At 38.8% G+C, this 15,069-nt stretch overlaps 1 protein-coding gene across 10 annotated transcripts in view; it reads left to right on the forward strand.

Moving 5' to 3' along the window:
• The window catches only part of EYA4 (EYA transcriptional coactivator and phosphatase 4), a 159,631-nt gene that overhangs the window by 75,880 nt on the left and 68,682 nt on the right, over nt 1-15,069 (forward strand). For all 10 annotated transcript variants that reach the window (XM_009319061.1, XM_009319060.1, XM_009319063.1 and 7 more), the window contains exon 3: nt 4,457-4,506. In XM_009319061.1, coding sequence (XP_009317336.1) covers nt 4,457-4,506 — 50 coding nt within the window. The remainder of the gene's footprint in view (nt 1-4,456; nt 4,507-15,069) is intronic.

Genomic DNA, 15,069 nt, shown 5'->3' on the forward strand with positions numbered 1-15,069 from the left:
AGGGCAGAGGTGAAGGCAGAAATTGCATAAAATATTGACTGTTTTTTCCCCAACTTGAGTCAAATTAGACCTTCGTTTTTATGGATAAACATAACATTTGTACACCATCTTGTAAGTTCAAAGTATAGTTTCCCAGCTTGGATCATTGATTAGGTCTGCAGTGCAGCTGGTGTAGCAGAACTAGCCTGTTACTCTGGGCAGACTGGTCACTAAAGATTTTACTAGTGAGTTTCACAGATCCTTGATGAATGCTCAGCCTGTGTTTATGGTGTTAGTCCCAAATACAATTAGAGGAAAGGAGAGCAAACTGTGCTGTGCTGTCCCGTCCCAGCCAGCCCCAGTACTCTTCCACTGTCCACACCTCACCCCTACGTCTGCCACACTTTTTTCACCTGGCTTCTGCCCTCCTCTAATTTTGCCCCCTGCAGATCCCGTTCCTCTTTTGTCCCCCGGTTTCCATTCCCTCTACCTGTTCCTGTTTTTCCTCTGTTCCTCCCTGTATTTGAGTCTACAGGGTTTTTCTGTTTCAGGGTATTGCCTGGGTACCTGCACGGCAGGAGATGGGACTGACATAGCAAAGAGGGACAGTTTCGCTAATGTCAGTCCCTTTCCTGATGTCACAGGGGCTCCTGGCACTCAGAAGAAGTAATCCTAAGTCTTACTCAGCGCCAGCATCTTTGAGATGGAGCGTATTGAATGCAGATAGGGTCCTTCAAAAAATTCAGGAGCCAGACTACTACAGGAGTCCACTAACAGTGTGAAAACAGAGCTTTTAGAAGCTTATAAAGTGAAACAAATTTGGGCACCACTTCACATAGATGATGATTTCTGGGTACCAGTACACCTTGGACTCCCCCCACTTCCAGTTTTGGGATTCTGCCTCCAAACTTGCAGGCGCTAAAGCTGCTCAGCAGCATAGTGGCGTGACTATTTTAAAATATGAACACAACAGCATGTTTTCTCAAAAATTTGGATTTAAGGATTTTTAGCTGAAACATTTCAAACGTATTGTAGTAGGCAGCCAGGGTAGGAGATTTCAGCGCAGCTTGGCAGAATTCAAAAACAACTGGAACTGGTATCTTACCACTCTTGTGAATGATTCTCAACATGTATATAACTAAAATGGTGAGAAAACCTGTGTAAACAGAGAGAGAAAAAAAGGAAAACAGAGAAGGAGTAAAGAAAAAGGTTCTTTTTACAGCATTTAACACATGAGAATGTAAATAAATGTGGTGTTAGTGAAAGTTAATTATTTTGAAAACAGTCAACAAGGCAGATTAAGAGGAAAAACAGTGCATCTGAAGACAAAGAAAATTATGTTTAGTCTTTGATCAAAAGTTTGCACAGTGATTTTCTGTTCACCTTCAAGGGTAGCATAATTTTATGAATAACAAAATGTGTTTTGCTACTTGAATAGCCCTAAAGAGAAATGGTGTTCATTCCATATGGCCACTTGAAAGAAAATCATATGCCTGTTCCTCCTTTAAGAAATAAGATTTTTAATTATTAAATCTTTTCTCTCAGAGAGGGACCCTAAAAATACACCATGAAGTTTGCCTTTAGTCTCAGAGGAAAAGACAAGTCTATACTGTGTGCTTATGCTGTACATTTCCTCAGAGAATGATCATGGACTAACTGCATCATCTATATACCAAGCTGAAAACCTGAAATATTCTTATTTTTAAAAATATTTTGTTTTCATTGCAATATTCTTGAATAAAAAATACTCACTTTTTTTTTCCCCGAAGTTTGTTCCACCTCACAGGAGGTGAGTCATTTTGATACAATTGGTCCGTGGCTTTTCTGCTACTCCCTTTTAAGGTATACCAAAATATGTTGGGTTTTTTTTTTTATATTCACCACACAGGGCATTTCAGTCATTTCAATTACTTCATAATGTTGGTCAAAGCAAGATGCAGTAGTAGTGTGAGCAGGGGTAGGACAACTTGTCCGTGAGTACCCAGCTATTGTTTAACTGAGGGAAGAAGCACTTCTCATCCCTGCCCAGGAAAACCAGGGCTCTTAATATATATATTGTGTGTGTGCTAAAAGTGCTTGGATAGCATTAGTGTATGTTTGAATTATCTTTGAGCTTCTGTGGTAATTGCCCACCAAAGGACCTGCCATCACTTTGCAAAATCAGGGTGTTGGGATGTGCTGGGTGACTGTCACACTCTCCAGCAACTGGGTAAAGTCACTGGTTGAACTTTCCTGACCTGGGGAGTGAGATCTGAGCCCCAGTGCAAATGTGACAGACAGTGCTACTGGTGGCAACCACACAGATGGCAAAGGAATTGGAAAGGAATTGGAAAGGAATGTATAAATGCCAGTAAGTTTAACAGCAAGGAGATAGCAAAAATAGCCTGTAACCTGGAAGTGAGTATATGCTAAAGGGACAGACCAAAAGGAGATTTACTAGGATTTACATAAATTAGATGCATTTATATTTGTAATTTTAATTACATTATGTTATTATATTTTATAATTCTATTTTATAGTTCTAAATACATTATATTTTTAATTATTTGAAATTATATTTTGTATGTAAAATGAAAAGATTCTTTTTCTGGCCAAGTCCCTCTGTAACTTGGCTGAGACAATGTGCTCTTGAAAGTAGACACTTCCTCTAAAGGAAGGGCTGTTTCAATTTCGGTATCTTTGAATGATTTTGAATTTATTTTTTGAACAGTTGCCTGTGATGTTGACTCTCAGTACACTAATTTGAATGCATATTTCTTGTTTGTATATTAATGCACACTGCAGGCATTTTTCTTGGTACTCGATCATGTGCTTATATCTCAAGTATTTTACTGTATTTCAGATTTAACGTTACTTTAATAACAATGTAGTGAACATAAAACTATAGCAATGATGTTTGCATCTGAATGTTTATGGGATAGTGCCTGTGAGTTTTGGGTTAACGTGAGCCTTCACTGTCTCTCATGCTGAGCCGCTGCCCCATCGCATGTCTCCGTGGTACACTGAGACTACCAAGTCCATGGAGCAGCACAGCAGGAAGAGTAAAGAAACAATCCAAAAGGAGGAAAATCAGTGGTGATGAAACTGAATAACTGGCTAGGTTGAAAAAACTTTTGTAGTAAAAATCAAGCAAAACAGAATATATTTGCTTTGTGTTTGCTACTTTTTTATTGTTTTGGATAACACCTGTTGCAATAATAAAGGCAGTTTTAAGTTATCGTCATGGGGAAATTTTCATTATTGCTACTGAAAACTGATTTCTATGAATAACCATGTATGCAACCATATTGTTTTTTCAGTATCTAGAACACAAATGAAGAATAAAAATGACCGTCTATAGAACCATGCTTGTACTCAGACGTCTTTGAGTGATGTTGCATGGCATTCAGTTGAGGTATTTAGGGAAAATACTTAGCATTAGCCTAATCCTTTTTCTGTTGGAGATGGTGAGTATTTTGCCAATGACTTCAATAGAAGTGAGTCACAGTCACAATTTTTTTCTCTGAAATGCTTTTAAATTAGCAAAACAGTATGGAAGACTCTTGATGCAAGGCATTCCCGAAAACTGTCATTGAACACTTGCTGGTTGTAATGGGAATGTTCTTTGTATTGTGTCAGTCACATCAAGTGAGTCTGAGTGACTATAATGTTTCTAGATGGCTTTAAAAATGGAGTTTTGAAACGTCCCACACAGTCCTGGATTCTGCATTAGCACACAAGTGAGCAAAATGTTTTTTTCTCTGCTGAAAGTACAAGAAATTTAGATTACCAGAAGGTACAATTAATTTTTGGCAGGAAATCCTGAAGATCCCAAGGAGATACCTAGTCTGCAAGAGAACAGTTTTCTATTTTTATTTGAAAGTGATGGATTTTTCCCCCTTTAATTAGCTAACAGCAATGTATTGCAGAGATTAATACGGAAGTTGAAATACCTTTTATGTAGTTACATATTGCAAATATGTGTGGAAATGGTGTATGTGTTCTTTGATGCATTAGGAAAATACAGTTAACATACAGTTAGCAGATTCACAAAATTAAAATTAACGTATGAATTATTTAGCTAACGCTGTGCTTTGCCCCAGAATCTGGTGTTTATTATTGTGAGCGTTAGCAGGAAACAGAAGCGGTATCAATTGGGAAAACATTTCTTTACCGAGCTGAGAACAGTATGGCTTTCTCGTTTCGAAGTGGGGAACCTGGCTCTTTGGTTTCTTTGTTCCTAGTTAGACTACTCCCAAGCTATTTTAGCCGAACATTTTACATACTGACGGAGCCTGGGGAAGTGCAGTTGGCAGCTGTTCACGGGATAATAATGAAACACACTGTTTAGTACTGCATACTGCTGCTGTAAAATGCGGGAAGTATTTTATAGCGATCATGGTGAGCAGAGCTGGATCCACTTTAAGCGCTGTAAGTGCGTGAACCGTGAGCGAGGAAGTTTCAAGTGAGAGTAACTGGCACTCATTTGCTTTTGCAGGTAAAGAAACCGTGTACAGAGTCAGATGGTTCAGAGCCGCAGAATCCCAGGTACGGTACCGGAGAGCAAACGCCGACTGATCGCAGCGCGGTGGCGGGGCGCGAGGCGGAGCTGTGCTGCGGATACGTAGCATCAGAGCGCGAGAGACCTGTTTTGCAAAGAGCGAATGGTTGGATCAGTTTTGATGGTTTTCACTCTGGAAGAGTTTTTCCCCTTTTCCCAGTTAAAGATGTGGGCTAGCATCTAGGTTGTCGAGTTTAGATGGTGCCATAATGCTGAATTGTCGTCCTCAATTTAAAAATAAAATCTTATTAAACAGTGAAGGGAAATCAGTGTAAACAAATGTCACTTTCTTTGTTTATCCTTTTTCTGCATACCTGAGTCTTGAAGTTTACTGATAATATAGTTTATTTGGGAAAATTCACCTGTATCAAAACTTCTTTGTTTTTACTTACAAAAAACATGCCACTGTGTTCCTAAGTTGGGAAGAGACCATACATTCTTTATAAAGAAACTTTTCCAATTAGTCTTTGCTAATTTCATGTACATGGAAAAATGGATTTAATTTCCATGTTTTGCACATATATGTACATGTCAGTATAATTTTGAGCAGGTGAAGTAGTGATTGTTTTAGATGTGCCATCAAGTGTGCATCAAGATTAATAAGCTGTTGGGCAACAGTGGATGACTTTCTTCAAGTTTTGTGGATTGAAGTGCTTTTGTCTTTGTCTTGCTCCTGTTTAGAAGACCTGTTTCAGTTTCACAAAAACTCAGAAGCTTTAACTGGGGGGGGAGAGCCACAAAACAAACCTGACGTCACAGTAATATTGTGATTAAAACTCAGAAAAGCAAAGTAACTCAACGTTTGCCCCCAAATCCCATCCTTAACTATGTCTTTGGGCCACTGTTGCAGCAGGATCCTCTGGGGGTCACCTGCAATGTCCAAGGCCAATACAATGCCTGTGGCTTGAGCTGTGCCGTGCACCATCTGAATGTCTTTGATTAGCTTTTTGTGTCAGCTATTAATACATCCTTTCATTTAGTTTGGTAAGAACTGAATGTATGTAAGGGAATACAAAATTCAATGTCCAAATATGCTTCTGGTGAAGTCAGTAGCAGTTTTGCCCTGGACTTCAGCGGAGGCATGTTTTGCCCTTCAGTCCTCCTCTAATAACTTCTGAAAGAAAAATGTATCTGCTATGCTGCTGCTTTGTTATCAAGGTCAAGCTCTTTCCAGGTACTTTCACGGCATGGAGAATCCCAACTTAGCAAAACACTTGTGCATGTGCATAGTTTTAAGTGTCTTGCTTGGCCAAATGAGACTTTTATAACTCAAGTCTTTAAAAATCATGAAGAAGTCTGATGTAGTTTCATCAGACTATGATATTGCAACAAAGCTGAGGACCCAGAATACGATGTACTGTCATTACCTCTGCACATCAGGAAATTTCTTATGAGCTGTAGAATAAGTTTTTCATACCAAGTCTGAGGAATAGGATACTTTTTTCTTCCAAGTGCAAAAGGGAACCCATGTTACAAATAGACAATCTGGAGGCTAAATCTGGTAGTTTCATTTTTTTAAGGTGCATTTTCAAACAAAAATGCTTTTCATTTTGAGCTCCGTGGCCTCAGTTTGAGGATATATCAGATACAGTTGGGATTAATGTTCCTGGCCTGAGCGTGTGCAATGCTGTGTATACAGCTTGAGGTGGGATTTTTCGGTCAGATCTCGATTCGTGATGTGATGTGATGACTTTGGTCTTTCAGGGGAGTCTCTGACAGACCTTTGGCTGGAGCGGCGCTAGAGGGCACCGCGCAGCACATAAAACTGCAAAGCCTGGAGCAAGGGAATTCTTCTCTAAACAAGGCTTAAGTGAAAACATTGCACATAAAATAAAACATCAGCATAAAAATGAATGCTGGAGACACACAGCCTTACAGAATAGCTCCTGGCTTGGGACCTAAGGCCAATATCATTCATTTATTTAGCTAGCTTTATAGTCTGTTGGTTTTGGATTTGAAACTATTACAATAAATGCAGATGGAAAGTGTTTTTACAGTAGGGAAGTAATTAAATTGGGTGTGGGAACTTTGTCAGGAGAATTTTGGAGTGACATGTGTGTATCAGCAGATTCTTTGTCTTGCTTGGCCTTGGTTTGTCTTTTAGAAAGAAACATTCAAACTGCAGATGTGACTAGTAAAAATTTTTTTAAGGGAATTTACTAACCTATGCAGCATACCAAAAAATGCTTTCCAGAAGTATCCAACTATACATGCAGTAAAAATCGACCATTGCCAGCATTTATTTACAGAAAATGGTTGTGATCTTGACAGACAGGAAAACTGCACTGATAGAGAGGGAACTGTAGGTAAGAGTTGAAGTCGTGGTGGATAGGTGAGTTGTAAACACAAAAAGAAACATGCATGATGCTTCAGTATCTCTGTCACAAATTTTGATTCACAAATTACTTTGTCTTACAAATTCTGTCAAAGTTTCTTTGGAGTTATTTTGCCAAATCCCTATGAACTGGTTGTGAATACTTCCTTTTATCCCCAAATGTTTAGATATTATACCTAAATGGTGGTATTATACCTAATCACGGTGGTATTGTGGCCGTATCAATATTATGGTATTCTTTCTTCATAATTTTGTAATAAAAATCAAATTCACCCTGCAAGTCTGGATAGCCATCCAGTCATGCAAAATGCTTGCAGCTTCTTGGAGCCGCTGGTGTGCAAGATAGAGGCAGTAAATGGTTGGGAATTGCCAACCATTGTACTACAGGTCTGGACAAGACAGGAGTAACATGCATGGGTGACAACTCTGGCATGCTGACCCTGTATCAAATTCACTAGCGAGTTTAGGAGAAGAAGTTCCTGTGTTCAGAGCCTATAAACATACATTGCTCTTAATTTTCTTACATGGTGGGTATACTTTAAAATGATACCAATCCTGAGTATGCTGAACAGCTCCTACATTAAATTTAATGTCATACAAGAATCGCTGAAGTCTAGTGCAGTGCAAGAAAGTTAACTTGTTTGCAGTAATTAACGAGCTCCCTTTTTACATAGATAATCGAATAAGTCATTTTAATTCTAATAAGGGAGCATTTTGTCGCCTTAAAACTTGTAAGCTACACTTACAGCCTCATACCCCAAGACCTTGGTGCAGAAATGAGTTAAACACTAGAATATGTGTGATTCTCAAGTCTGGTAAAATGATAAATACTCAGTCCCAGACTCCCGCTCACACTCAGCTAAAGCAGGTTTGGTTTGGCCGCACATCCCAGGGCAGCATCTTTCTTTGAGACAACAGACTGCTTGATGAACACATCTCTGCTACCCCCAAATCCTCCTTCCCTTCCCACCAGGCCTGCCAGAGATTCCATTGTAAGACCAAAGTCACATCAGGAATTGAGATCTGACAAGAAATATTGGGTTTTCTGGGCTATAAAATGAAATAGGGAGGAGGGAAATGAGGGGAGGGAGAAAAAGTCCCTGCAAATGGAAATTTAGTAGGGTCTTCTGCCGCTTCCTCAAAGTCCGCTGATTATAGGAAAAAAATAATGCTTTTTTACTTTCTGGAGAGGATAGGAGGCTGCAGAAGAATTGGGGGATTTTTCTGACATCTGAGACACAGTTTCTTTTTTTCCTGGAAGGATAAAGGGAAATGGCCATATATTTAATATACTTTCCTTCTGTAAACCATGATCTCTATATTGTGAAGATTATGTCTATGGGGAAAAAAGGGAGAGCTTGAAGATTTTAACAAGTAGTTTTGTAAGCTTGGGATGAAAGTTAGCTGACAAATTAACTTGTGAAAATACATAGTGGTATCAAAAAGACATTACTTGTGTATTCACAGAAGGGCAATGGATCTTTGTATTGGTAAGTTAAAGCTAAGCCCTATGGAGTAAGAAGCCCTCCATTCTTGTTGCATAATTTTTGCTACAAACCTGTGGATCCAGTATCTCAAGCTATATTCACTCTTCTGACTTGTCTTTTCCTTTACATACTTTTTTTTTTTATTTCTAAAAGCAAAAGAAAGGGAAAAGAAGCCACTCTTAAGCAAATCCTCCCTTTTAAAACTTTATCAGATGCTGTAAGAAGAGTGTAATCAGAGGCATTATAGCTATTGCGTTAGTACCAGCTAGACAAAGTTTGTTCCTATGTATTACTGAACTACAGATTCACCGATGATGATCACTGGTTAAGTATTGAATCATATGCACAGACACAGTTGCCAGATAAACAGGCTGTCCAAAAGAGCACGGAGGGATTTTTTTATGTGTTTAAAAAAGGTCTCCAGTATTTCAATTTAATATGGGTTTCAGTGAGGCTCTTAGCATAGATTGCAGCTGTTCATCAGATGATTGCTGTTCTGTTCTTCCACACCCACACTTCTTAAAAGTGCACCACATAGTAAGATTTAAAAGATACGAATTCCTGTTTCTGTTTCTTCATCTTAAAAGTCTCTCTTAAAACTTCTGAATGAGAAATAGGCTTTCACATTTTCTCACTGGCCTCATTTTGATACCTATTCATGGTTTTTCATTGGTCAGGATATAGAGTGCACGTACACGTCCAGAGACAGTTGCTGTCATTAATGCATTCGCAAGTAAATAGATGGTATTGAATGCCAGTGGGAGCTACCACAGTTTTCCCATTCAGTTCACTGGACCAGGGTTTGTTTCCTCTGCAATTTGGGGGCACTGTTGTGAACACGATGTTCACTATACTTACTGTACCTGAGCTACGCTAATACTGCATGAGTGCATTACTGAACAGTGTTTCCATGGGCATCCGTATATTTAACGAAAATTAAAAGGAAAATGTGTCTTCTGCACCTTATTCTGGACAACCAGATCATCAAACGTGTTTCGTTCTCAGTGGTTTGGACTGTGTAAAATACACCTGAGATTTCTCTTTCGCTGACTAATTCCCTCAACAAGACCTTCACAGTCTTATCTCAGGATGATGATGGTTGATTCTTTCAGTCAGGTATTGGGTTTATTTTAATACCATGTAATTGTCCATATTTACCAGATCTAACATTGTAACTCCTCAACCCAAATCCAAGCTTTACAGGCATCTGACAGATTCTGTGATGAAGCTGTCATGCCTTCCCCATGACTGTTTGAACACAGCTGACCCTCTGCATACCCGTTCCTAGGAGAGCAAGACCAGCAGTACCTTCTCATTCATTTGCAGTTCAAGAGATGAACAACAGATGTTTGTCGTTACATGGTGAAGAGGAGCTTTACAATTGAGCTGCCAAGCAAGAAAAGCCAGCAATAGCTATGGAAATTGTCGTTAAAGCTTCAGCAATTATAATAGAAAAAATAAATATTGGTTGTGGAGTAAAAATGGGCAAGCTCAGACTACCAAGCTTTCATGTGTGTTGTTTAGCCACATTACGCTCCCTCATTTTCTTCTCATCCATGTCTTGAAAGTTTTTTTAGAAGGTAAGGGTTTGTTGTCTGTGAACCGTATGTAGCTTATCCTGGCAAGAGGGTAATTTAAATGCTTTTCAGAGTTAGGAGTAGTGTAGCTCCACTGTACCTCACACTGAATAATCTGTAGATCATAATGACATGATAAATGGGCTTCATTTGAGGAAATGAGATATTGAGAGGACTCGGTTTGATTTAGACTCTGAATGTGAGATTCATCTCACCCTGAAGTAGATGTGTAAGGTAGGCACTTCTGAGATGCCATTTATCTGAGCTTTCTATTGACTGTGAAGACAGCTTACCGTATCCCTCTTCTCCTGAGAAACCATGCAGACTCCACCAGCAATCGCCTGTTGCACTGCTGATTTATTACAAGAAGACCAGCTAGATACACAACATGAGCAAAGGCAATGAAAGCATTTATTTTGATTTTACAGATTCTGCTTTTCTGCAAAACTGTTCAGTTCCAGAAGGGGACACATGTGATAATAAAATTATTCTTTAGCCAGGAAAAACCACTTTATGACTAGCTGCTAATATTTCTTGTGTTTGGGGCAAACTATAAAGAACAGATACAGCAACACAAATTTGCTATGAAAAGACAGAATAAATAAAGTTGAAATTGAAAGATTGCCACAAGTAATTTTGGGAACTGGAAGAAAAAATCCAGTCAACAGGAGGGATAGTATATGTCTGTCAGAATATAGCATTCATGTCAGTGAGGCCACTATAGTTATAAACACTTCACCTAAGAGAAATGTTTGCCAGGATCAAGCCCAGACTTCTCAGTCAAGACAGTGGCTGGCAAAAAAGGTATCACAATTTTCCAATTTTAAAATAACTACATTGTGGAATAAGATTTCTCATAAAGGCTACATTCTGGGACAGACAAGCTTAGCTTGCAGTCGAGAGAATGTTTTATACAAATCTGTTACTTATTAAAGGTTTGGTGTACGTATTTAGTCTGCATGCCACTTAGGCAGTTTGAGTCAATCAAAATAATATAGTTAGTGAGATGACTATGCAGATACATGTAACTGAATGACATACAGCATCCACGACAATTGCACGACAGTTGCTGCGAGAAATATGTTGCCTTGCTATGTATGTTGTCTTTTCAGGCATGTAGTTTTCAGGCAGTGCAAGTCTCTCCTATTTTTAGAGCAGGCTGAGTGGTATCTCTCTGCCTGCTGTACGCTGATGTTCTCATTCGTTAACTTTAGAAATTCAGCCTTCTGATTACCCGAGGTCTATTGAAGCTGGTCACTGTCTGCCCGTTGGTTTTTGTTGGCTCTGGATCAAGCCCCCAAAGACTTCTAAAAATATATTTGATATGTTTACAGAAAGTACAATAATCTATTTAGAGTGCAAACACATGGTAACTGATGACATCACAGGGAAGTATCCGAATGGTGTATATTAACAGATCCCTGTGGCTTTAACAATAAAATTAATGTATTTTTTTATATTTCATGTCTGTTACAAATTCCTTTTTTTTTTTGTTAAAATCATGCATAAAATATTTTCTATTATATTAGTAATACTTTCTCTGGGTGATCCCATACCAGGTCATGTCAGTGATAAGACTTCCATTAACCTGAATCAATGGTGGGTCAGACTTTGGAATAAATGAAAGCAACAAAACCCAAGAAGTTTTGAACACTTTTTTGGAAATTTATATCACCTTATTGAAAAAAAAAAGATAAACAAGAAGTGTTAGTAGAAGTAATTTGGCGATTTTGGAGTTACCCTTAAGTGCAAGTACCTAGTCTTTTTGTCTAATGTCACATACTGTGAAAGATAAGAGCTTTCTAGTCTGGATTTGTGCTACTGGAATGCAAGAACCAACAACTGCTAATGATTTAAAACCTATTTTAAAAATAGAAAAAATCTAATACATCTGGAAATGAGATGAAGGTCTCTGAGAAAGAGAGAAACATGCTATTCTAACAGGTCTGAGTTTATCGTTAACTGTTGGTAGGTATATGTCCTATTTATGAGATAGAGGAGATAATACAAAATCCTGTGCAAGTGCATGCTGCAATGTACTAATTTAAATTTAAAGGATTTATTTTATTTGCTGTCCCCTTAGAAATGTGCTGTCATTCCTGTTTGTTTAGGTGTATTTTGAAAATGGTTAAAAATCTGTTGGATAATGGCTTGAACCACCTACTCTTAAAATATTTCATGACTGCTTATTTTTTCCCAGTTATATATTCAACAAATATTTTTTCCCAGTTATATATTCAACAAATACACAAATATATGCATTAAAAAGTAGTTGGTATTTTATATGTATTTATTCATTGGATATGACCTTATGTCTTACATATCTTAAGTAAATGTCCTAAACATCAGGCTGTTCTGAAAGCCATTCCACTTGGTACAAGTATTACACATTTCTTGGAGCGGGGATTTGATCCAGAGTATCTAGTCCCTTTTGCTATCCCGGACTGATCTGTGAGAAAATTTTCCATCATCTGGAGTAATTCCTTGCTTACGCACTGCTATTATATGAACAATGGTGGAGACTCCCAGGACATTGCTGTGTCCACATCTGTTTTAAGCTCTTCTCATCGTTCTTTCTTCCGTATGCCCTTCTTCAGAGAAAGGAAGTTTTTTTATGTGAATGTTTGTCGTTAATTGTGAGGAGGACTGGAACCACCCCATATATTTGTATAATTAATAGTTTTGACATAATTGTGACTTCCGAAGTGCCTCGTGATTTTTGAGCCTGTGCAAGAGTGTGTTATTTAGCAGACCCCAGCCATGAAACCACCCTCACACATGCTGAACTACTGTTACCTGTATTCTGCCATCGTAGGCAATGGGATGCTGAGTGCCCTTCAACCTAAATGCACGTTAGCGCTCTTTATAAGGTCTGGGAAAAGCTGGCAAAAATGAAGCTCTGGAGCTGTGTCAATGACTAAGTATTAATGGCAGTTAAGAACCAAGAAACCACCAACAACTAAAACCAGACAAGGGACTACTGAAGAACTGAAAAGAAGGCAACAAAAATTTCCAAAATTTCATATATAAGAAGCCCACTAAACCCAACTTGCTCATAGTAATAACTTTCAACCAGGAATGGCAACCTGTAAACGAAAACGTACGCAGGCAATTTAACATGAATGTTATAATCAAAGATTCTTGAAAGCACACTGAGCTAGTCAATGTAATCCAGTAGCCATCATTTCAGAACAACTTCTTATCAGCACAGGTACAGCAGTGCGCAGTGCAGTTCTTGCATCGGTATCTCCCATCCCCTTTATCATCCCTTTCATACGTGGGTGCTGTTGCACAGCATAACTTGGGTAACTAAGGCAGCTATTTTTACATCAGGCAGAAATGGTAACAATATATGTTCTGCTGCCTTTACTACTGGATAAACAGGTGGCACAATGTAACACATATGCTGATGGTAGCAGTTAAATGCAATTTTGAGACCATGTGCAAGGCTATTGTCACTCTCCCCCATCCACTTTCTCTAGCTGGAACTGCAGGTGTGTGGAGGGAGCAGGACCGAAGCCATCCCAGGGGCTTAGCGTGCACCTGGTTGTTACTCATCTATTTTGGACGGATCAGATACCAGTGCGGGTGAGCGGGCCAGCATCCTCCCTGCTGCCTGCGACACAGCTTGCTTATGCCAGATCATGGTGTGGGCACTGGTAGCCCAACATACAGCCTGAGCTATAACCAGTTGCATAGGTAGATGGTATTTAAGTTCACTTTTATGTGTGTTCTTCACGCTGCATTATGGACCAGCCAGCGTTCGTTAGCTCGCTGAGAAGTGCCCTTGGATTGCCAGCAGTTCCAAGATGTCAGTCTGGCAGTCACTGGCCTGGCTGAAATTAATTTCTGTGTTAAGTGAGTATATTGCTGCTCTGCAAAGCGGGTGGGCAAGGTCCAAGTGATTGGCCTTTAAAAGACGAGCATTGACTCTCAGAGAGAGCATTCGTTATACTTCCCTCTCCCTCTCTGTTCTTCCTCCCCACCCACCCCCACATTTTGGCGAGTTTATATTGAATCTGTTGATCTGCTAAGTTGTGCTGTAAGTCATGGTACTTTTTGGTATACCTAGTCTTCTTGGATTTCAAAGAGAGGGAAAAGGAGTGCATATATTTCTGCATTAAATAATGTAGTAATCAGAATTGAACATTTTTGAATCTTCAAGAATGTCTTGGGATAGGGTAAATACTATTTTTGAGTGAAAAATGATAACCTAAGATTATACTTGCAAGTATTTTTACTTAATCCAATAGTTTCTTAGAGCCTTATCCTAACATTGAACTGGATTTTCAGCCATAAAATGACAGTGTTTGTTCTTCAAGTGCAGCACATGCAATCACAATGAGAAGGAGCTCTGTTTCTTTCTTTCTCCCTCCGTCTATTTTTTGCTCTGTCATATCACATTACAGCAGTACACAGGAGAACTAATTCAGACTCTGTTCCAGCTTCTTTGACCTCTTGGGTACTCCAAATATATTTTACCATTGGTGAGGCCGAATAGTAAAAGTATTTGGTTCCACCTACTTTGCACTTCAAATCCAGTTGAACAGAGTCCTAGAAGAATGCAGACATTTAAAAAATTGGCCATTTAGATCCAAATCCCCTATTCTGAGATTGGTACAGGTTACTTTTTAAATGAATCATTTTTTTCCTCAAATATTTTTAAGTGTAAGTTCTTGGCTAGATATTTCACAACCTGTTCAGACACATTTTAAATATCACCAGTCAGTCTATGTACTCGGTAAGCATTTAACTAACACCATGCAGTTAGTATACTGTGCTAGTATTTAACATGCCGAAAATCACCTCTTTGCCATCCTCCTAGATCCTGATCAGTCATTAGGAAAAAAAAAAAAATGTAGGAAACAAGAATAGAATGAACCAAAGAAATCCATATAAAAAGAGACCACATGCAAATAAATTTATTGCAAGTTTGCTTTCTGTTTTCTAACATCTGCACCTTCCACACGTTACACACGTGCATGTTAAAACTGCTTTACTTTTAGCATTTCAGACTTGGTCTCCTCTCTTTATGTTAAGGTAGCCTTATCAGAGAGTGATTTTGTGCTTCAGCTCTCTCCACACACAGCTTAGTCTGAGCACTAGTCATCGTTGTCCTCCTCTGGGAACAGAAGTCAGAGGATCCAGATG

The sequence above is a fragment of the Pygoscelis adeliae genome, unplaced genomic scaffold (assembly GCF_000699105.1).
Source record: "Pygoscelis adeliae isolate BGI_AS28 unplaced genomic scaffold, ASM69910v1 Scaffold172, whole genome shotgun sequence".
In the NCBI taxonomy this organism is placed as follows: domain Eukaryota; kingdom Metazoa; phylum Chordata; class Aves; order Sphenisciformes; family Spheniscidae; genus Pygoscelis; species Pygoscelis adeliae.